The sequence below is a fragment of the Phacochoerus africanus genome, chromosome 16, assembly GCF_016906955.1.
Source record: "Phacochoerus africanus isolate WHEZ1 chromosome 16, ROS_Pafr_v1, whole genome shotgun sequence".
Classification (NCBI taxonomy): Eukaryota; Metazoa; Chordata; class Mammalia; order Artiodactyla; family Suidae; genus Phacochoerus; species Phacochoerus africanus.
The window spans coordinates 23,776,046-23,799,882 of record NC_062559.1 but is presented as its reverse complement, the minus strand read 5'-3'; the positions used below and the strand labels follow the sequence as shown (position 1 = coordinate 23,799,882).

Here is a 23,837-nt window from a genome sequence, read left to right as displayed (position 1 = left end):
TTTGCTTCAGCTCTTTGAGAAAATTTTTTTTCTGAGGCTTATGTGTATCTGGATTATAAAATGAGATCCTTTTCTATTAATTTCATCCGAGTAGCTGAGTCATCAGTTATAGTACAGTGGTCAAGCGGCATGACCTCTAGTGCCAGAGGTCTGGGTTTATGTCTACATCCTCACTGCTCACTAGACGTACAGGCTTGGACAAACTACCAAACCACTGTGTACCTCAGTCTTCTCATCTGTAAAGTCAGGGGGGGGCGTGTGTCATAGAAATTAAAGGACATAATCTATTTAACATACTTTGCATAATTCATGCCAGAGGCAGGCACTTAATAGAGGTTACTTTTAATAATTATTAAAATCAATAAAACAAAATATCGATTGAGGATATGCTGTGTGCTTGACTCTGCTAAGCCTTTGAAGGGAGGGGAGATACTGGTCTTGTTTCTGAGAAAAGTCTAGAAAGCATTATTTAAGGGCAGCAAACTCCTTAATACCTGATTCCTATTGTCTTATGTCTGACAGTGTGCCTGGAACATAGCAGATATTGAGTACATATTTTGGAATAAATGAATAGGATGGTCTGAAAATCCTTATGAGAAAATAATAGTAATTACTGAGAACTGGTGAGCCTTTGTCTTTTTGATGGAGTGGAGAAAGGCAATGCAGTAGATACTACGCATCTGCATTTCACAAAGTATTTGACAGTATTTCTTGATGACGGTCTTGTTATCAAAAAGGAGATGTTGATACTAGATGGTGGTGTCCGTAGGAGGACCTGTAACTGGAGAAACAGCTCTTCTTGAAGGGTGCTAAATAATAGATCAACGTCAATTTGAAGGCCTCTGTCCTGCGCCAATTTCTGTTCAACATTTATCATTAGTAATGGAGCAGATGGACATATAGCAGACATGCAAATAGAATAATACTTGGAGAGATATAAAATGCAGTATCTTTTAGCAGACTGAAATAAAGGTCAAGTCTAAAACAAAGAAAGAAATGTAACAGGATAAAATAGAGTCTTGCACAGAATGGTATAGCAATAATATGAGGGGGAAATATGACTTACAGAATTGAGGGCAGTAGGGGTCCAAATCAAGTCTGTAACATGATAGCTCCCAAATTCATCTGAGTGTGGGCTAAACTAACAGATTTCTTCAGTGTCCAGCACAAGGGAGGTAGTCACACTTGCTTAATGCCGTATTGACCTGACTCTAGCTGTAGTGCTGCCGTCAGAGTCCGTGGTTCCGAGGCACTTTTAGAAAGAGATGGGTAAATGTGTGTGTTTACAGGAAAGCCATCAACGTGGTGGGGGGAGGTGAAGCCACACCGTAGGAAGAACAGTCGTCCAAGCTTGGGAGCAGAAGGCTCAGTGGAGACTTGACAGCCTTCCTGAGAGTGGTTTAAAGGGCACTCCTGAGGCAGAGGAACAACCTTTTCTCTGCATGGCTCTGAGGAATAGAACTACGACTATAGAGTACTGATTCGAGGAGGTGGATTCAACTTAAACGTATTACCTAATTGCTAAAGCTGGCCAGAGATGAAGGAATGCATGGGATATCGTAAGCTTCCTATCTTTTTGGTGTTCAAGTTGAGGCTGGACCATTTTTTCTTGGGCATCTTGTAAATGGACTCTACAAGAGGGGCTACCTAATGAGCGTCAACTCTGAAATCTGTTTGATTCTAGAGAAGAGAAAAGAGAAGGAAATAATGAATGTGTCAGAGTGCCTGTTCAAGGGTGAGGAATAGAGCTAAAACCAACAAACCATCCCTAGAATTCCACTTCCCTGTTCCTGAGGGCTTTGGTCACAGAATAATAGCAGGTAATGTTTGTTGACTTCTTGGAACATGTCAGACACAGCTAATGAGGGAGCTAAGCCAGGAGAGCAGGTTCAACCACTATATTCAACTGTCTCCAGCAGAAAGAAATCAATGGCTTGTATATGATTTCAACATAACATATGAAGAAATGCAATGGCTCAGTATTGCTTGAGAGTGGAATGGAAAAGATTTGACTTGGGTGCTAAACAGGAACTTCTGCCATGTTCAACAGAACAAATATTTCAAAAACAAATATTTTTAGAGAGAGAATATATGTATGATATATACATATATATATATATAAACAATACTTTTTATTGAGGTCTAGAGATAATTGTTATTGTTACTGTAACTAATTCATCTCGCCAAAACTTTTTTATTCACTTTACAACTCAATTGTGTAAATCAGATGTAGCTATTTTATAATCTCCTCCGGAACTGCCACTCACTCATCATTGGAAAATAAATTTGGTCTCATGCAGACAGAGACAGTAACTTAGGTAATGAAGAGTTTGCTTATATGACTCAGGTAAATGGATCAGTCTTTCAAATTTCTGCTCCTCCCCAAACCAAGACATTTCTTTGGCCAGGGTTCACCTGCTTTACTATAAATGTGGGCAGTTTCCTCTCTTCTCAGTGTCACAAAGGTCTAGCCTGCCAGGAAGTGACCTATCTCACCACCTGTAAGGCTTAGCCTGTGAACCAGATGCCAGGGCAGTTTTCTGGAAGGCTTTGTAAGCTTTGGCTCCATAACGTAAATCTTAGTTCCCTCAAAGTGGCTGGTCATAGCTGATTAAATGAATATCATTTTTGCATAGGACATTATCCAAGGCATTAAATATACTTTAAGGATATGAATTTTAATAACTATAGTTTTCCATAGCTTGGGTGTACAATATTATACAAATTCCCTTTTGTTGGACATTTTGTATTATTTCTAATGTTTTGGCAGTTTACTTATTGCTGAGGTGAACATTTTCACATACAAATCTTTCTCCACACCTCTGATTTTCTGTAAGATAGATTCCTGGATTTAGAATTACAGACAAAAGGGCAAGTCTTTTAAAAAAATCATGTTATCATACCAGCTTGTGATAAGGGCATATCTATGAATTAGTTGCCTCTTTTATTGCAGTTGATTTACAGTATTGTGTCAATTTCTGCTGTACAGCATAGTGACCCAGGTGTGTGTGTGTGTGTGTGTGTGTGTGTGTGTGTGTGTCTTTTTCTCATACCATCCTCCATCATGTTTTACCCCTAAGAGATTGGACGTAGTTCCAGTAAGTTTGGACCTTTTTATGAGCCATGCATGCTCTATTCTATTCTGTTCTATGTTTATATTTCCCTAGAAATCCACATAGCTATGAACCTAAAGCTCCTTCCTATTCAGTGTGTCATTTTCCAAAGCTGTCATGTATCTTCCTACATCTCTGTCACAATTGAAATGAACTTAGAAATCAGTACTGGGGAGTCAAAATGTCTAACTTTGTAATAAGAAACTAGAGATAAGCAAAAGTAGTATGACAGGTTTTCTCTCTAGAGTATTTACCTAGAAATTAATCCTCAGTGCAGCATCAAACCTGGAAGTGAACTTGACAAAAACTTTTGTTTGACATGGAAAAAAAATGAGATTAGTCTATTCTTTTGCTAATTTTAAGAATAAAATGTATTTGGCCATTCAATTAATTATTCATTCAGCAAATACTTAGGGAATTCTTATTATATATCAAATATCCTACTTAGTGTCTAGAGAACAAAATGTCTATGTCTCTTTTGCCTTCTTATAACTTTTGCAAAATGCTGAGATGTATCTCTTTGAGTCAACTTAAGAGTAGCATCTGTTTTCTGGACTAAGACTCTGTGTGTGTGTGTGTGTGTGTGTGTGTGTGTGTGTGTCTGTGTCTGTGTCTCTGTGTCTGTGTCTGTGTGTTTTGTTTATTAGCAGAATGTGTAAGGAAGATGCTGTTTGAACTGGTCTAGTTTACCTTGTCATTTGTAGGATTTCCCTCTGATAGATAAGGCAAATGCCCCACAGAGGGAATTGCTGCAGCTGTAATAAGTCACTTGTAAATAAAAGTTACCTATGTCTGTGGGATGGAACCCAATTCTGGCAGTTTTGCCCCCTCTGAAACCTCTAGGGGACTAGTTGACTCTGTAACTGAAATCAGCCTAACACAGCCATCTACCTGATTCGCCACTTTGTGCTGCAGGATTCTGAAAAAACAAAGGTGTGTAGCCACCAAATAAAAACCAAAGTTGTAACAAAATTTTATTTATTGTGATTTCAGTATACCTTTAAAATTACCCACTTGAATGGTCAGAATGCAGAAAAATGAGAACAAGTATTGTTTTGCATAGAAAAATTGTATTTTCTTAACAAAACCATAACATGAAAATGCATTTTAACAAAAGCTATTCCTCTGATAGGACAAATGCTGGTGATTCTCTGTGGGATCTCCGGTAGATGAGCTCGTCACTCCAGAACCATAGCAGTTCCAAGGTAAAAGCAAGTTTCCTCAGAGTATCAATGTCCCTGTTGCACGCAGCAGACCCTACACCCCAGGGTGCAGAATGTCAGAGGGTTTGGATTGGGACTGACCCTCTATAGCGAAAACCAAGTTTAGAGTTCTGGTCATGGCTCAGCAGTTAACGAATCTGACTAGCATCCAAGAGGTTGCAGGTTCAATCCCTAGCCTTGCTCAGTGGGTTAAGGATCCAGCGTTTCCATGAGCTGTGGTGTGGGTTGTAGACACGGCTTGGATCCTGCGTGGCTGTGGCTTAGGCATGCAGCTACAGCTCTGATTGGACCCCTAGCCTGGGAACCTCATATGCCACAGATGTGGCCCTAAAAAACAAAATAAAAAAAAACAAATTTCACTATAAAAAAACCCCAAATTTCACTATATTGCCCTTTTCTTATCCCCTATACCTCCCTCTAGATTCAGTCTTAGACCCTCGACCATCTTCCCCGCCTAATGCCACCCTTAGCCACTATTCCACGAGATCCTTTTTCTACACAGGGGGCCAGGATGGTGCTAGTGGCATTTTCAAGGGGACGCTGGAAGATGGAACAATAAGCCTCAAAGGACAGAACCTCTCTCTGATGTAACAGAATTACACTGATGTGACAGGTGCTGGCGGTAGTGTGATATTTCTGAACACAAAGTCCTTCCTTGTATCATGGAAGCACCTGTCCATTCTGGGAACTCTTAAGGCCAGCCCTGTTTAGGATGGACAGAGATGGTTTCAGTTTTTTATGCCCAAGATGGAGCATGTGAGTGAGTGGGGTAAACAGTCTTGGATGTAATTGGAAGCAAGCCAAACCAGCAATTCCCAGGGAACAAAGTTATACTGATCCTGGTTCTGGAAGGAGGCCTTGGTCCTATGCTTTGGGAGCTCCCACCTTTCAAGGGAAAGTCTGAGGGACCCTCAAAAACTTCACAACGGTATGGTGGCCACATGGATCATGGCTTAGGGGTAATTTGGAGACTCCATTGGCGAGAGGCATCATATACCATGGTCACCTCTGCATCATACCTTGTGACATCACCCCAACCCCCTAACCACTTCAGTCAGGCACCAACTAGAATGTTGATCCAGTTTTTTTAGCCAGTAATGTTTAGACTCTAAGACAAAAGGTATAAAATAAAGGCAAGTTTAGGATACCTCAGACCACCCTAAGCAACACAAAACCTTATTACACAGAGCCAGTGATAAAGACTGATGTGTCCCTGGAAGCTATTTTTTATTTTTGGAAGTTACTGTCATTAGGAGCTGACTGGTAAGAGCAACATCAGAGTGTTTTCTTTTAAGGACAGGAGACTGCGCGTTGTTTTGGCAGCTTTGGAAAGACATTAAAAAGTAGAGTCACTGTCCAGACTCTACTTCTCAACTCTATGACATTGGGTGGCTCTCTTAACCTCTTGAAGACTAAATTTCTACTTATGCACAATGAATCTCTAACCTGTACAAGCTACATTTGGACGATTGAAAGCAAGGCAGTATATGCAAAGCGCTTTGCGTAGTGCTTGAAACAAAGCAAACACTCCATAACTTACGGCTGTTATTATAATCACCATTTTTATCATTACCAAAGATCCTCTAAAACTTACATGATCAGAGTTCCCGTTGTGGCTCAGCAGTTTAGGTATCCAGCTGATATCCACGAGGACTCAAGTTAGATCCCTGGCCTTGCTCAGCGGGTTAAGGCTCAAGCATTGCTGTGAGCTGCAGTGTAGGTCACAGATTCGGCTCAGATCTAGCATTGCTGTGGCTGTGACTGTGGCCTAGGCCAGAGGCTGCAGCTCTGATTTGACCCCTAGCCCGAGAACGTCCATATGCTGCAGGTGCATAAAAATAAAAATAAATAAAGATAAATAAACAAATAAATAAATAATAAAACTTACATGATCACCAAACTTTTCCCTTTCCCAGTATCTCAAACTAGGATTCCTCAGCCCATCTGAAAGTAAACTAATAATTCTTACTATCTGAGTAATACATTTAGCATTTGGAAATTCTTTTTTTTTTTTTTTTTTTTTGCCATTTTCTTGGGCCGCTCTCACAGCATATGGAGGTTCCCAGGCTAGGGGTCTAATTGGAGCTGTAGCTGCCGGCCTACGCCAGAGCCACAGCAACGCAGGATCCAAGCTGCGTCTGCGACCCACACCACAGCTCATGGCACCGCCGGATCATTAACCCACTGAGCAAGGCCAGGGATCGAACCTGCAACCTCATGGTTCCTAGTCGGATTCGTTAACCACTGCACCATGACGGGAACTCCTGGAAATTCTTAATGTAGTGGTTCTTTTTTTTAAGGGCCTCACCCATAGCATATGAAAGTTCTCAGACTAGGGGTTGAATCAGAGCTACAGCTACAAGCCTACGCCACAGCCACAGCAACAGGGGATCCAAGCAGCATGTGCAACCTGCAGCACAGCTCTCGGCAATGCTGGATTCACTGAGCAAGGTAAGGGATCAAACCCATGTCCTCATGGTTAGTTGGATTCGTTTCCATTGTGCCGCAACAGGAACTCCATTTAATGGTTCTTTACCTGGGATACATGAAAGGACATCTGAGGATCCATGAATTCCCTAAAATTAATGCAAAATTTTGAGTGGGTGTGCATCCCTCTGGAGAGATTCCATTGCTTTCGTCAAATGTGTTTCTGACCCTAAAGAAGGTTAACCAGTGCTTGAAATGAAAAGGCCAACTTTCCAATATGATTGTTCCAATTATTTTGTAAATCAGCTACTTAAGGAGAACAAATAAATCTTACTAGTGGGCCTCTCCAGAACAACTATTATCTGGAAAGTGTCCATTAATTATACAGAATGAGAAGTGGGTCTCTTGTGAATAGGTCCCAAAGAATGTCAAAATATTATTTCTTCAGACTCCTGGTTGCTGTTCTATTTAGATAATTTGAAAGCTGGCAGTAGATAAATCTCCTTCTGCCCTTCTCATAGCATCTTGATGTCTCTGGTTCTGGTCCAATGATGCTCCCTTGGTTGTCTGTCTGACACCTTAATGCACCTGCGCACAGATCTTCATTGTATCCCAAGCTTTCAGGAAAAGGTTGGAAACAGCATATATCAGATGGGGATTGTTCCCTACAGTAGTAAGAGTTTCCTCACCATTTGTGTCCTGCCGTCATTAGGGATGAAAACAATGAAGAGTCTTAGATAACTTTCTTCTGGATGGTAGTTAAAAAGACATTAAAAAAAACAAAAAACTTTCCGCAGACCAACTCCATTCTCCAAGGAGTCTGTGGTATCTCACGTACTGGAAGCCCAAATTTCAAACGGCTGGTGATTTAAATAGGCGAAAGGCTCTGTGTCCCGTTACTACTCCCAGGGCCATGCAGTCCCCCATCACCACAGTGACGTTAGTGAGAAAGGCAGCAGGCGATACACACGTCTAACTTCACTGCCTAATCGTGCTGTCTGAAGGGATTCAGCACTTGTCTGCTAGTCATGAGTCAACAACTTGTTCTCAGTGACCACTGAGAACAGCCCCTTGCTAGAGCTGCCTAGGAGTGGAAGTAGAAGAGCAAGGACGGACAAGGAAAAAAATGGGTTTTTCCCCTCAGAAAGCAAAGAGTCCAAGTGAGACTATGAAACACAAAAATGAGAAGAACTTGCAAAGCTAATACAAAATGAGTGTAAATGCAGATGTTAGAAAAAATATTACATAAGAGAAGATATTCATGGATGAAGAAGGCCAGAGAGGAGTTGGAGAATTTTGACAAGGGCTTCCACAGGAGGAATGGCTGGAGCCGGACTTGAGGCCATGGGGACCACGAGTGTGGAACAACCTGGGGGGTTAGCTTGTGAATGAAGAGGAATAAGACGTAAAAGCGCAGAAAGGAGAAAAATGAAGTCAAACACAGTGGGCAATCACATTTGTTAAGTTGGAAGAAGAACTCCATACTTGAGGAAAACAGTCGGTTCTAAGAAGAAACAGAGCCTAGATTACGTTAGGTTCTCTTATTACCTCATTTGTTACTCATTCATTCATTCATTTAACACACATATATTTAGAGTCCATGTATTTGAGATGGTGCATTTCTGGGCCCTGAAGGTACAGACCAATTCTCTGCTTTTATTGGGGTACCTTCTAGGAGGAGGCAATAGACAATGAGCCAATAAAAAATAAATTAAAAAGAATACCATTTGGGTCTATTTGGTGAAAGGATCCCTGGGGCACGTGTTGGCCTTTTGAGGTCACTGCGTGATCGTGGCATGAGAGCTTAGTAGTGCAGTGTTGCTGCTCATAGGAAGCCTCTGAACATTATCAATGTTCTCTCCTTTCTGGTTCAAGGTGATCCAAAGGCCACTAGTTCAGAACAATGAGCAATAAAACCATGATGCCTTTGAGTTCATGTGCAGTCTGTCCACAGGTCAGAGACCTTGGCTATCAGCATGTAGAGAACTGTCCTCAAAATTTGAGCTCATCTAGCTTTGAACAATGAGAAGTAAAGCAAGAGTCAACTGTTTCGGAAATTGTCCTCAGAATACTGGTTTTGGTTGTTTTTTTCTCCCCCTTGAGAACACACTTGACAATGTAAAATTTTACATAGAGAATATATTTTGGCTTGAAAAGTACCACTAATCAAAAATAATTTCATATTGGTCAGTCACCCTCACTATAGAATTATTTTGATTTCTGTGCTTACTAAACTATAAGATAAAGCAACTGATCCAATAGTAATGAGAGACACTCACTCTAATTTGATATTTTGAAGAAACAAGATGATGAGAAATAATGTACTTTTTTGTGTTTATCTTCAGAAGCAAGTACCAGTCAATGGCAGTGGCTTGTAATGGATGGAACTGAGCAGGCAAAGGAACAGAGTATCTGTAGGAGAGCTGGTCTCTGGTCTGGGCAGGAAGTTAAGATGGACCTAATCTCAGCCTTCAAGTGACACTGAGATCAGTCAGACCTTACGACTTTCCCTGTAAGACAGGCCAAATAAAATTAGCCGAAAGAGTCGGGCGGGGGAGGTGGGGAAGGGAGGCACCAAATAGTAGCACAAAAAAGTTTAGACATAGTGTCTTTGTTCTTTCTAAAGGAGAGTAACCAAATGCTGAGGCCCTTTCACTTTGGGAGAAGACTGAAAGAATAGATAATAAAAGGTATCATGTCTATCTCTACACACTTATCCAAAACACTATAATTAGGCCTCTTTTTATTTAACTTTCTGGTGCCTGAGTTTTGGCATCCCACATGCTCTAAGCACTTTGGTGCAAATGAAGAAAATATGCTGCTTCCTTGGGGCATGCACGGCACCCCGGCAGGGTGCACAGCTCGATTAGGGGAGATCTGGCTGGATTTCCTCCACTGGGCACACTTGTGCAGTGCACATCCCACATGACCATTCATGGCGGCTCTGATTTGGTTCAAATCAGTAAGGAGATTAGGGAGAACTGAAGTAGCCACCAAGAAATTATATGTCATTCTAGGAACTTCTCTGTTTTTGACTCTTTTCTTCAAAAGAAGGAATTCATTTTTACTGTGCATATTGTTTTGCCAGTTCTCATAAGCCTCACTCAATAAAGCTGGTCCTTACCACACCTGTCCCTATGTTAGCAGTACCAGCATCCCTAACTGCATTAAGGATGCCCTTCTGCCAAGGTGTCAGAAAGGACCTTTCTGTAAAGATGGATTTCCCAAACCACCCAAGAGCCATGTGATCTATCAAACCCATCTGAGCTGGAAGGAAGTTTTCCAAAGTTTTACTAAGGCTGTTTAGCCCTCTCCTGTTTTATTTTAAACTTCTAGAATTTTGAAACCTGTTCACTTTATCGTGAGACTAGTCAGTGTTTTCTCAGGAAGCACAGTGTTTAATGTTCCCAGTTCCTTCTATTTAAAATTCCCTCCCTGGGAGTTCCCGTCGTGGCGCAGTGGTTAACGAATCCGACTAGGAACCATGAGGTTGAGGGTTCGGTCCCTGGCCTTGCTCAGTGGCTTAACGATCCGGCGTTGCCGTGAGCTGTGGTGTAGGTTGCAGACGCGGCTCGGATCCAGCGTTGCTGTGGCTCTGGCGTAGGCCAGTGGCTACAGCTCCGATTCGACCCCTAGCCTGGGAACCTCCATATGCCGAGGGAGCGGCCCAAGAAATAGCAACAACAACAACAACAAAAAAAGACAAAAAATAAAAATAAAATAAAATAAAATTCCCTCCGTGACTTCTCTGCTTGCTCTATCAAATTTCCTGAGGGCAAGCCTAGGCTACTACATTTGTGGTGTTCTGTTCTCTCTACTTTAATTCAGCAGATGTTCATTGGGAAGCTTCCCCATGCCAACTACCTTCTTGAGTTGTAGGCAATGCAGACATGAGTGAGGTAGAACCTTTTGCCTCAAAGAGCGTAGGGTCTGCTGGAAGAAGTTGAACACAAATGCAACAATAACTGCAATTCAAGGCAGCCAACTCAAACCATTCCTGGAGTGAAGAAAGGGATAAATCAGCAAATGAGCACACATGACAGAGGACAAAGACTTAGTAAAGAATGTGAAAGACTCATTGTTCCCTATTCCAGCCACCATCTGCCTTCTCAGAGTTTTAAACTTCTAATGTGTTGTGTAGAGCAGTGTCTTGAGAAGAATGACAGGCCAAATTAGTCTAAGTTGGAAGTGTGGAAAAAGTGAATTCTTATCAGCCCAACTGTAGTCATTACTCAAAAGAAAGTGAAAAAGTAGAAAATGGAGACACTCAAAAGCAGGTAATTAAAGGTTCCGAAAGTTACAATGGACATCATATACAAGATGGATTAAAAGGTTAACTGCACTTGTGTTTATTAAATGAGGAAACGTGAGTGCATTTTAACATTTAATTTTGCATTTTTCATTGTACCTCTATAGGCTGTTCTGTGCCACTTGCTGATAATAAAAACTTGCCTCTTTCAAAATTACATTCAGCCATGGATGCTAGTGATGACCCTGATGAAGATCATCTGACAAGTTATGATGTTCAGCTCAGTATTCAAGAATCCATTGAAGCCAGCAAGACTGTGTTTTATCATGAAAGGTAACATTCAAATTGCCTATCCCCGGCAAAACTTCTGTACGGCATTCATTTTGTTGTAAGAGAAAATGAATGGTGCTTGCTGACTCCTCCCCCAGGAAAATGTTTTCTTTTCTCTTCTGATGAGGAGTCTAATAGCTTTAAAAGAGTCGCTGTGCATAGGTTTAACCATTCACAAATGCCCACCTCCTGTGAAAGATGGACATTGCCTAGATGGCAAATGCCCAGTTGAATTTGGTTGTACAGGACTGCCTGTTTTCTAAATTCACACAGAATAAGAAAGAATGATAAATAACACGAATAAATTTGCAAGCACTGTTTATACGACTAACATATAAATAAGTGTACAGAATCTGTTCTTCTACTGACTCAGGCAACCTTTATAAGTAAGGTGTTCCATTTTTGAACCTTTAAAATACAAAAGATAATGCTAACCCACCTACCTATAAGCTTGATGAATGGGAAAAAAGTTGAGGGCTTTTATTATAAATGATAAAGTAATATATAAGCCAGGGCCAATTTAATTATCTGGTATTCAAGTGACAACAGTTAATAAATTATACATAAAATTGGTGTTTTATGTTGGCAAGAGTTATAGAGTCTAAAATTGCCAAGGTAAAGTTTTGTCTTAACCACACACATTATACTTCTGACAAAAATAAACTTTAGTTTGCCTTTACCTTCTATTGTAGTATTTATAGTCCTGTATTCCAAAATTTAGTATTGTGATTTTGAATAGATTCAGCACTATAAAACTACCGCTTTTGAGCTTTTAAAAAATGGACATATTACAATTAAATTTCTAGTCTCTTTAATTTTCCCCTTATCTCCAACAGATTTTTAGAACTATAGAATTCCCAGAAGGCATTCACAACCCTAGAATACCAGCAGAAGTTTCTGCTTTAATAGAGTGGAATCAGTTTGTTATGAAATACCTTCTTTGCCTTTGAATAAACACACACCCCAGAGAACTGCCATGAGGGTTGACATTATGACCCGCCGGGCCAGTGACTAGGAGTTTGTTCAGTAAATGCTCAACCTGTTTTTGCTTGTGGATCAGTTGATTAAAGACTCTAACATGCAGTGTCGTGCATAAGCTCCCAAGTAAGCAACCATTAATTAGCAATTATTAAGTTCAAAGCCTTTAGTGAGCATAGAGTTTTTAAAGTTGGGAAAAGACTTAGGGATCTTCCTGTTTAATCCCCTCACTTTACCAGTACAGGAACCACCACCCAGAGAAGCCCCTAGCCTCCCTGGGAATCACAAAATCATAAAACCTGAACCCAGCTTTTCTGATTCTGACTCCACTTGTTTCCCCCTTTTCATTGCCTACACTAATTTCAGAGACAGTGTTATAAATTTTATTCCATCTTCACTAATGGTCTTAGGTTCAGTGTATCATAAACATACTCTGTATCTGGCTTTTAAACATTTTTGTTTTTAAAGTAGATAAAATCAATTATGTGCATTTCTTATAAATTGTTTTGGCACAGTGGAAAAGAATCTGACTTGTATCCATAAGGATGCGGGTTCGACCCCTGGCCTTGCTCAGTGTGTCAGGGATCTGGCTTTGCCACAAGCTGTGGTGTAGGTCAAAGACATAGCTCAGATCCCACATTGCTGTGGTGCAGGCTGGCACCTGTAGCTCCAATTCGACCCCTAGCCTGGGGACTTCCATATGCCACAGGTGCGGCACCAAAAAGACAAAAAAAAAAAATGCACAAAACTAAATAAATGTTTTGGTTCCTTCAAGTATATCATGAATACAAATGTGCTTATTTTTCTTTCTCTGGTAGATTTGTACCACTAAGTGATCAAAAGAGAAAGCTTGTGGAAGCCATAAAGCAAGGTGAGTGGGTATATCACCTACAGTAGGATCAATTGGAGATTCTACCTGGTCAAGACAGAGTTTTGTTATCAACCTATGTGTTTAATTTAGGTCACATTCTTGAGCTCCAGGAGTATGTGAAATATAAATATGCATTGGATGAAGCTGATGAAAAAGGATGGTTTCCATTACATGAAGCCGTCGTTCAACCCGTTCAACAAATACTTGAAGTTGTCCTGGATGGTAGGAGAACATAAAATCTCTTTGATCAAATGGATGCCAAAATGTAGACATTATGGAGTGTTCCCAGTGAATGTTACAAGCAAAAAGAAAGAGTAGGATAAAAAATGATTTGCAATATGGAAAAGGTAGTACCCATTCTTTAAGCTCAAGAGTACAAAAATTGGCACATTTCATGGGGTTCAAGGTTCACCCTTTGCATCCTTATAAAAATATGGCACAAGCTGGTGGTAAGGTATGATTATAACCTAGAAGTTTGTATGCAGCATTTGCAGCATGAATTAATTGATTTAAATATAAATATTTTTCCTTTTCAAAGTCAGTTTTAAATTTTCATCTTGAACTATCTCTTGAGTTAATAGCTTTCAAAAGATTATTATTTAGTACAAGTAGTACTTATAACATCTATCCTTATATTACATTTTTTCATAATACCAACATTAATAATATTATGGTAAACCTACCTAGGCTTAAATATTAATAATAATTTTGATGTTTTACCATATCTAAACACCTTATAAAACACTTTGAAAGTGTTCCATTTTTCAACCTTCAGTGTTGCTCTCTGCTTCTGTTGTAGGGGGAGATAGCTATGGGATAATTAGCTATCCAGCAAGGCAGCCAGCTAAAAAAAAGTTATAAATAGATAGACAGATAGACAGACAGATATAGAAGATGATATTAAGGTGATATTTCTTTTCTAACATATTCTGACAGGATATATTTGTTTGAATACTTCTCATTCCCACATTCAAAAATTGTATTTGACAAATACCAATTTCAGTTGCAGTTTAAATAATAATCTAAAGGATTGGAGAGTTATTTTACAACTTACTGAGAAAAAAAAATTCACAATCCATTACTTTTTTTTTGGTATTTTTAGGGCTGCACTCAACAGCATGTGGAAGTTCCCAGGCTATGCGTCAAATTGGAGCTACAGCTTCCGGCCTACAGCAACATGGGATCTGAGCCACGTCTGCAACCTACATTACAGCTCATGGCAACACAGGATCCTTAACCTTCTGATCGAGACCAGGGATCAAATCTGCATCCTCATGGATACTAGTCAGGTTCATTACCACTGAGCCACAATGGGAACTCCAGTTACCTTTTTTTTTTTTTGAAGCACCTTGAAACAAATGTTCGCATTCTAGCTGTCAACTTGATTAGCAAGCCCACACTTATCTACTTCTACTCACCACCATTTGCTAAACTTTAATCATATCTCTGTTTAGTCTTCCCTTTTTCATCAATTGACTTTATTCAATCTAGGGTAGGTAATATTGCATCATTCTGATCTGTATAACACCTTTAAGTAACAATTTTTAACTTGCATATATCAGCATCCTATAAGACGCTCTGGGAGTTCAAGACCTCTGATGGAGAAACGCCCTTGACTTTGGCGGTCAAAGCTGGTCTGGTGGAAAATGTAAGAACTTTACTAGAGAAAGGAGTGTGGCCAAACACCAAAAATGACAAAGGAGAGACGCCTCTTCTGATTGGTAAATGACCTTTCTTTCCAGAACTCTTCTAATTTGAGATAAATAGTATTTAACAGGTACTTCTTGGAAACCACTGTGTACTGGCTAAAATCACGTCACTTCATCTCCTTCCATTCCCCAAGTTCCTCCCCTAACCCCTGTCTCCCCCATCCTATGATTTTGTTTTCCTATCCCACAAAGAAGTCAAATGTGAAAGCTCTTTCAGCACCAATTAATCAGGAGGGATCCAACTGAGAAGTTTTAGGAGGCCACGAGTGTCAATTCTAAAGTAATGTTCTCTAAGCGAAAGCAATATTCTCTAAGCGGGGTCCAGCTCTCAGGAGGGTTGCATGTGTGATATGTAGCCTAAATAAAGAGGCAGAAAGTGGGTTCCACAGCAGAACGATGAAGCCAAACTGGAAGGAAGGAGATCCAGAAGATTCTGAGCACACAGAGACATCATTGTGGGGGTCACCTCTGTGACACAAGGAAGGAATGATTGTAAGCCTGAAGGTGTGGTTTATCTATTAGCTTCTTCTTGGGCTTGTGTATCCTATTACTTGTTGACAAATGAGAACTGGTCGACCTGTTTGCAGAAGCAGAGAGAGATGAAATTAATTATAAATGACCAAAGATAACCTTTCTTTCTCTTAGGGATATAGGCAGTAGAGTAAGAATTTGGGCTTTGGCACCTGAGATCTGTGGATTTATTTTTTCTCATTTTATTGAGATGTAATTGACACATAGCATTGTATTAATTTAAGGTATGCCCCATGATCTGATGCATGTATAGATCACAAAATGATTACTGTGATAAGTTCAGTTAACATACATCACTTCACAGTTACACATTTTTTTCCTTGTGTTAAGAACTTTTAAGATCTACTCACCTAGCCACTTGCAAATATGAAATACAGTGTGTTATGTGAATGTAAATTCTAGCTGAGAGATTGTAGTCATGGGTCTCAGTTTCCTCATGTGCCTACTGATGTGGGGGCATTCTGATCTGATCCCTTCTTGCTTATTCTTGCCCCATGTCAGAGCTCTCAGTCTTCCCAGATTCAGATTAGATTGAACAACAGTCTAATTATTATTTTTAGGGTATAGGCAAAGATTCCATAACAAACCAGACAAACACAGATCCAGGAGTTCCTTGGTGGCTCGGTGGGTTAAGGATCCCAAGTTGTTACTGCTGTGGCGTAGGTCCCATCCCTGGCCCAGGAACTTCTGCGTGCCATGAGTGCATCAAAGAAACAAAACAGAACAAGAAAACCCAAAAGTCAAAACAAACAAACAAAAAACCCATACAGATACACACAGAAAACAAACAACAATGACTTAAAAAGAAAGAAGGTCAGTCCTCTCTCACACAACATTATGAGTGACCCAGAATTGACAGGGCGGCTGTGCCACCTTTACACAAGACTTTTACATGTTACATTTTCCAGCCAGCAGGGAGGAGGAAGGAGGCAGCCTTGGGAAGACATCTTGGCTTTTAAGAAGATGATCAGGACATTGTGCACAGCACTTCTGTTCATGCCCTGATAGTTTCGATTCTGTGACAGAGCCATACTTAGCTGCAAGGGAGGCTGGCATATTTAGTCTCTACCTGGATAGGCTGAGAACAGCTAAAACTTAGGGGCTTCTGCTGCTAAGGAAAAAAGGGAAACCTGAGTACTGAGGAAGAGATCATTTTCTCTATGTACATGTTACCAGCCTTTATGTCACAATAACATGGTGCTTTTCAAAAATGAACAGAACTCTTTTCCTGAGTAGGCTTTACAGATACTAAATACAATATTATCCATGCTTGCTTCAGCACTATTAATGTGATCTGTTAATTTTGTAAAAGCATATACCATGGAGTATTTACAATGATACCCATGTACTTATTGTTTCTATAGGTAGTCCTTGACTTTTGCAAAAAAACCCCACTTTTTTCAGAGTTTATATAATATAAAATTATTATCTACCTGCTATTCTCAATCCACTTACTTCTAAAGAAACAACTAAAGCATGGTTATCACTCATTTGTTTTCTTTTTGCTTCCTTTATATTTTTCTTTAATGCTTAATGCCCACAACAGAGCATTGAACATTTATATGCATTTCAAGGTTTCAGCTGTTGGTCTCGCTACTCTAACAATATCTGAAGTGTGGGAAAGGAACTTGATTGTGCAGTTATCAGAGTAGAAATAGAATTAACATTTGGAAATAATATTTTTAAAACCAAATGGTAATATCCAAGAGAAGATGGAAATTTCATGACGGAAATATTATGGACATGTCCACTATGTCCCCATCATCCACGTTTCCTGAGAATAGGGACTCTTCACAGGTTACCTGCCTTAGGACCTTTGTTGTGGAAACCACAGCAAGTCTTTTTAGGTTCATAGGAAAATGGATCATCCATGGCACTTTTCTCAGTTTTTTTCTTGAATTTTATGGACTACTTTGAAATGTACTACTCATGGTTCATTAATTTATAAAGGAGAGAGAAGAAAAAAATGCTATTTAAAATTTTTTTTGTGCAATGCCATTTTTATTTGTCTTAATATGATACCATCATCTTTGTTTTAAAGTATGGAATATCCTTGGATGGCAAAAAAAAAAAAAAAAATCGCTTTTGGTCCCAGGGCCCTTCTTCCCCATCAGACATCTGGCCCTAACTTATGGTACTTTGATGGATTACAGTCCTGTTACACAGTTTCTTGCTGAGGAGAAATCCGATTTGTGATGACCTGACAGTTATTAAGGGGTTTTTGCACCCGACTCCCTCTCCGCCCATCCCTCTGAGGTTGGTGTCGCCTGTCTCCAGTTGGAGATTATTCAGGTTAGTGAGTCCCAGGGTCCAGAGGAAGTCAAGGGAACTGTCTGGCACAGCTCAGTTTAACTGCCCTCCATTCCCCCAAGACATCATGCTATCCACAGCTCAGTTAATTTTACTACAGACATTTTCTTTCTCACAAATCAATCCATATCCTCTTTATCTCTTTCAATCTTCAGGTCCTTGTCAAGATACTGTAGAAAATGCTCTCTTCTCTATTTCTGTGTCCTATGAGTCAGAAAACAACTCACTGCAAATATTAAGTAAATTATGTCAGCAGAACTCATCTATCTGGGAAGAAAATGACAGAATTTTAAAAAAGAAAAAGAAAAGTGTCAGCAAACTATGAAGTGTTCAAAAGTGCCTATATAACCGATGCAAAATTCTCTGATTCACTAAGTCTTCAACTGAGGCTTGGTTTCCTTTAAGCATATCATTTAAGACACATATATATATGAAATATATGTTTTTACTTCATAAATTATTTAATTTGTATTTTACTTAGTTATACAAATACTGTGTCTTATTAGTTTTCATTATTTTATCCATTTATTGGTTAAGAATATCTTCCGTGGGTTAGCTTGAGAAGGGTTCTCCATGATTTGAATTTTTATTTCTGTGGGAAGTAAAATATATTCTTAGTTCCAAAAAATTAAAGTGCAAATAAAAATTTATTTTTTAGTTATTTTAAGTTAAATATGGCTTATATAGAATGTTATTTTCTTGAAGAAAGGCTAATCTCTCTAATCAACACATTCCCCAAGTCAGACAAAAGGAAAACAGACCATGAGGGAAGAGGTTCATTATTTTAATACATTTTTTTCCTAAGTGGAAAACATGGAAGAGGAGCAAGAAGATAAATGAGGACACATTATCTCTTAGTTCATTTTACTTACTGATGTTTGCTTTGCAAGAGCACCAGCTAGGATGAGGTAATTCACTGTAATTAGAGCTGCCAGTGGCAGGTGGGTGATTCAGGGAAAGGCATTTGTCAACAGACTCTGCTTCAGATAGCGAGCAGGAGAACAACTGAGATCTCACTGCAGTGAAGGCTCGCCTGCCTCCAAATGAAATAGGCCAAGTTTGTCTTCACCCTCCTTTTATGCCTTTTGGAGCCCCTTCCTTTGCCTGGACCTCAGATCCTTTCTGCATTCTGCCTCCTAGCGGCCCAGGATGTTCTCTGTGGCCCCACATCTCCTGCTTTTCCCAGGAAAGGCCCAGACTCTGAGTCTCTCCTCAACCAGAAGACAGTATAGGCTTCTTCCCTAGACTGTACATTCCAGGAGTGAGAACTCCGTCTGTCTTTTTCCTGTTGCCCACAGTGCCTAACACCTAACGCAGTGCCTTTCGTATAGCCAGTGCGGATTACTGAGTGGATGAGTGAATGAATGCGTGTAAAAGAGTAGCACTCACCCTGCTCTGTTTCTTACTAAGATTTTACTCACTGAAAAGAGAAACAATGCATTACATCTTCGCAAAGTGCTTATGTCTAAGCTGGGACCAGCCATTAATAATCCGAAGGGGACAAAGACTTAACTGTGTAATTTCAGCTATTAGAAACGAGCAGAGGGGGAGAGAGCCATCTGATTTAGCGAGCCTCGGAAAATGTAGTACATTAGCTGCCACATACTGTTTAAAAACTGAACTACCAGTTACCTGGATTCTGAACAGTCCTTGCTAACTTCCCATAAGAGCATAGGAAAGGGAAGTTCATTTAATCTTTACTGCTATCTTTGCTGGTGAAAACAATCTTTCTAGAAGGAGAAAAACTTGACAAACAGTTATTTACAAATGTGGATCCAGGATCCCAGAAGTGATGAAACTATAGTGATAGTAATAGTTATCATTTATCGAACTACTAATATTTACTAAGCATTTTATATACGTTATTTGATTTATTTACCCAACTTAATGCAAATATCAATGTTATTTTCATTATGTTGATGAAGAAATTGAAGTTTACAAAGCATAGACACAGCATCTTCTCTTAGTGAGCTACATCCTGTTTTCCATGAAATTCTTAGCCCTCCTCAGGTCAAGGTTCCAAAGAAAAGGCAGTATCATCTTGCATGCTTACATAGAAATCGAGATATGAGAAATAGGAGGGGTGTGAAAAATACAATATTTTCCTGTAGAAGAAAGGGACTCACTAATGTCTATTTTGATGTTAAATTTGGTAATTAGATTAATGTCATCCAAAGTATTCATGTTATCTGCCTCCTGTTGACTCTTCTTTTTAAAATCATCTTCAAGCGGTAAAAGAGGGCTCCTATGACATGGTGTCTGCTCTGCTTAAACACAACACCAGCCTTGACCAACCCTGTGTCAAGCGATGGTCAGCAATGCACGAGGCAGCCAAACAAGGCCGAAAAGATATCATAGCTCTGCTACTAAGCCACGGAGGCAACGTCCACCTGAGAGACGGCTTTGGGGTCACGCCGTTAGGTGTCGCAGCCGAGTGCGGCCATTGTGATGTATTGGAACACCTCATCCACAAAGGTACGTGGAGGGGAATTGCATGTTCCCGACGTTTCTCCCACCTCTCATATTTCCTTTTATCCATTCTTCACTGGTTCTTCCTCCTCTCCTGAATGTAACTGAGCACCAGGCTTTTGTACCACCCCTCAATAGCCCCCTCAGTAGCCCCTATTGCACAGCTCACTTGAACCCTATACATGGGGACCTGCAAATCCAAATGCCTGGCCCTGATTATTCTCTCTAGAGACAACCCAGTTTTCAAGTCGATGGCTCACCAGGGTCTCACACTCATCTTCTCCTACACTGAATTCCTCTTCTTTCACACATTTAATTTAATACTTTCTTTCAGCCAAGACCAAGAGCTTGGATTTATCTCTAATTCTCCCACCCCCTTCTTTTTCAAATATAACCAGCTGCCGTGTGCCATAGCATCCCTCTCTCTCACCTGTTATCACCTTGGCAGTCCCTCTGGTTTGCATCCTCCATCTTCCCTGGACCAGTGTCTCGCTCTCTCCTAACCATTTTTCCTCGTTTCCAGTCTCTCCAACTGTGAAGCCATACTACATGCTGCAGCTCAGCCATAGGAGCGTAAATGACTCAGACTATCCTCAGTGGCTTCCCCCTGCCCACTGGATTGTGCTCAGGTCCCCACTGCGCCACCCAAAATTGTTTTGCAAGGAGCATCTCTCACTACTCCTGATGTATATCCTGTACTCCAGCTAGATAGCTGACCAAATAGCTGACCGGTATTCCCAGACATACCTCCCATCTGCTCTGCCTGGGTTTGGGTCAGGTCCTTGCCGTCACCTGGAATACCCCCCAATACAAGGCAAAGTCAATCTCTTAAGACACCTCCTCCCTGCAGACTTTCCCAGTTCCCCCCAGCCAATTGTGATGTTCTCCTCCTTTGAAATCTCCAAGTGCTTTTGCTTTATACAACTACAGAACCAGGAATTAAGAGACCAACTTCTTGAGCAGGTTTCTACCACCCACCCATTTTCTGACCCTTGCCTAGTTACTTAAACACTGGGGCCTCCGTTTCTTCATCTATAAATAAAGGCTAGGTCCACATCATCCTCAAGGATCCTCTATGAGGGAAAGACTAGCATTTTTGAGGACCCCCCCCCAAATGCAACCTTGTTTAATTATCAGATAAACCCTAGGAAATAAGCCGTATTACCCTAGTTTACAGATTGAGAGGTTGGAAGTTCTCGGAAGTAGCTTGCCCCAAACTCTCAAACAGACCACTGTTCAGCAACAGTCAAACAGACTACTTTCCCCTACATCATGCCTTTTAGTCCTGATGTCACTTGAATATTATACAGATTGTGTTCTTTGTTGTGATTTTGTTTCATTTCCCCTCTGAGCTCTTTAAGACATTTATTCATCTTAGGATCTTTAGTTAGGTGACCCACTGTATGCTGGGTCACATACAGTGTTTGCACATAGAGAGCAATTGATAAATATTTGTTGAAAAGAAACAGTGTTAACTGCTTTCTTTAACTTTAAAAGTCTAACTATATTTTTTTTTTTTCTGGGAGCATTTGCCTGTGATGGAAACTGGCCTGCTAATTTCTCAGATGTTCTTGAGATGGAAAGATTTTCTAATAGAATGAAACATGCTGTTTGACTGTTTTCTTGAAAAGATGGAGATCACAGATGTTCTTAATTCTATGCTTTGAATAAGTCTTAACCAGAAAGGAAAACAACAGGTTATTTTTTAAGGTGGGGACTGTCTTGACAATCCTCCCAGTTGTCACTCTGCCACGTGTTTTATACTGCCAGGGGGTGATGTGCTTGCTTTGGCGGATGACGGGGCATCGGTGTTGTTCGAGGCAGCAGGAGGGGGCAATCCTGACTGCATCTCCCTCCTGCTGGAATATGGAGGAAGCGGAAACGTACCGAACAGAGCTGGGCATCTTCCTATACATCGAGCTGCCTACGAGGGACATTATCTGTGAGTAATCCAGCAAGATCATTCCAAGTTGAAAAACACAATATTGCATATACAGTGGACACTCAAGTCTGTCTAAACACTTCCCAAAAACTCAAAACAGATTATGATACTTAGTGAAGTAAGTCAGACAGAGAAAGACAAATTACATATGATATCACTTATATGTGGAATCTAATTTTAAAAATGATACAAAGGAACTTATTTAAAAAACAGAAACAGGGAGTGCCCATCATGGCTCAGCAGAAACAAATCCAACTAGTATCGATGAGGATGCAGGTTCGATGCCTGGCCTCACTCAGTGGGTTAAGGAGCTGGTGTCTTCTGAGCTGCGGTGCAGGTCGCAGACACAGCTTGGAGCCCGTGTTGCTGTGGCTGTGGTATAGGCTGGCAGCTGTAGCTCTGATTTGACCCCTAGCTAGGGAACTTCAATATGCCGTGGGTGCAGCTCTAAAAAACAAAAAAACAAAAACAAAACACAAAAAAGAAAGAAACCAGAAACAATCTCACAGATTTCAAAACAATCATATGGTGAAGCCGTTGGGAGGAGGGAAGAATTGGGAGAGAGAGAATAACACATACCCACTACTGTATAAAATAGATGATTAACAAGAACCTACTGTATACCACAGGGAAATCTACCCAATAGTTTGTAATAACCTATATGGGAAAAAGAGAATGGATATATTATCTATATGTATGACTGGTTCACTTTGCTGTACACCTGAAATTAATACAACACTATAACAACTATACTGCAATAAAATTAAATTTTTAAAAATTTTAAAAAGAAAAAGGCAAAATATTTACATTTTGTATATATAAATATTTGTTTGATTTTCCCTTCTTTTTATGTTCTTGTACTTTCCACATTGAATTTATACTACTTTTATTATGAAAAGACACTTTCTTTTAGAAGAAAGTTATAAGTAAGAATTCTGTACAAGCCATCCAAATGTGCCCTCTATTTTTTTTTTTTTAAAGATGTGTTTAATAGAAGGCTACATGGTTTCTAAAAATTTTGCCCTTGGCAAAGAATTAAAATTTGTGAAATTTTAGTGCTAATTGGTATTATTACAATTTCTATCAACATGAACAGATATTATAATACAATGTCAAATTTATCCTTGAATAGGAAAGTTTTATTACAAGTTTAGATGTCTTTATTTAAAAAAAAATTGGATATATTTTTGCATCACAAAATGTGCCACAGTGAACACATCAATGGAGATCCATAATCATTGTATTAAACTATCCACCATTTTAGGCAATTAAATATATTTCATAAGTTCAAAAACTTTCAAATCATTAGGCTTTATCACTTTCAGTGGTGACATTGGCTAAGTTAAGTAGCCTATGACACACAGTTGATGCTAAGTGACATGTTGTTCAAGTTTACCTGGATTTACTCCCAGTGTTCATAAATTCACACAAGGTAGCTCTGAATTAGGCACAAGAGATCAAATTATCCTTGCCTGTGTCTCTCATGCATGTCTGGTTAGTCAGTCAAGTGTGACATTCACAACGATTTGTTACAGGTTCTTATAAACTTAAGCTGTGGTTTGTTATCTCAATTGGACTGATACAAAGTTGAGGGAACAATACTTTTATTGTTCATAACTTAATTTCAAGTAATAATGGAAGCAGACAGAAGGTACATGGCCAATATTAAAGCATAGGTTGCTAAG

The 23,837-nt window shown here is 39.8% G+C and overlaps 1 protein-coding gene across 9 annotated transcripts in view; it reads left to right on the top strand.

Annotated features, from left to right (window-relative positions):
- Positions 1-23,837, top strand: part of ASB15 (ankyrin repeat and SOCS box containing 15) — a 55,950-nt gene that overhangs the window by 23,456 nt on the left and 8,657 nt on the right. For 3 of the 9 annotated variants that reach the window (XR_007132656.1, XM_047763561.1, XM_047763568.1), the window contains exons 2-7: positions 11,180-11,345; positions 13,139-13,191; positions 13,282-13,413; positions 14,754-14,912; positions 19,971-20,216; positions 21,981-22,152. Coding sequence is in view for 8 of the 9 variants with exons in the window: in XM_047763561.1 (XP_047619517.1) it covers positions 11,180-11,345; positions 13,139-13,191; positions 13,282-13,413; positions 14,754-14,912; positions 19,971-20,216; positions 21,981-22,152 (928 nt within the window). In the remaining variant the exon portion in view is untranslated. Of the gene's footprint in view, positions 1-1,351; positions 1,560-1,684; positions 1,821-4,245; positions 4,319-9,108; positions 9,276-9,389; positions 9,454-11,179; positions 11,346-13,138; positions 13,192-13,281; positions 13,414-14,753; positions 14,913-19,970; positions 20,217-21,980; positions 22,153-23,837 lie in introns of those variants that run through there. The other 6 variants (XM_047763566.1, XM_047763563.1, XM_047763567.1 and 3 more) reach the window with 5 other exon arrangements.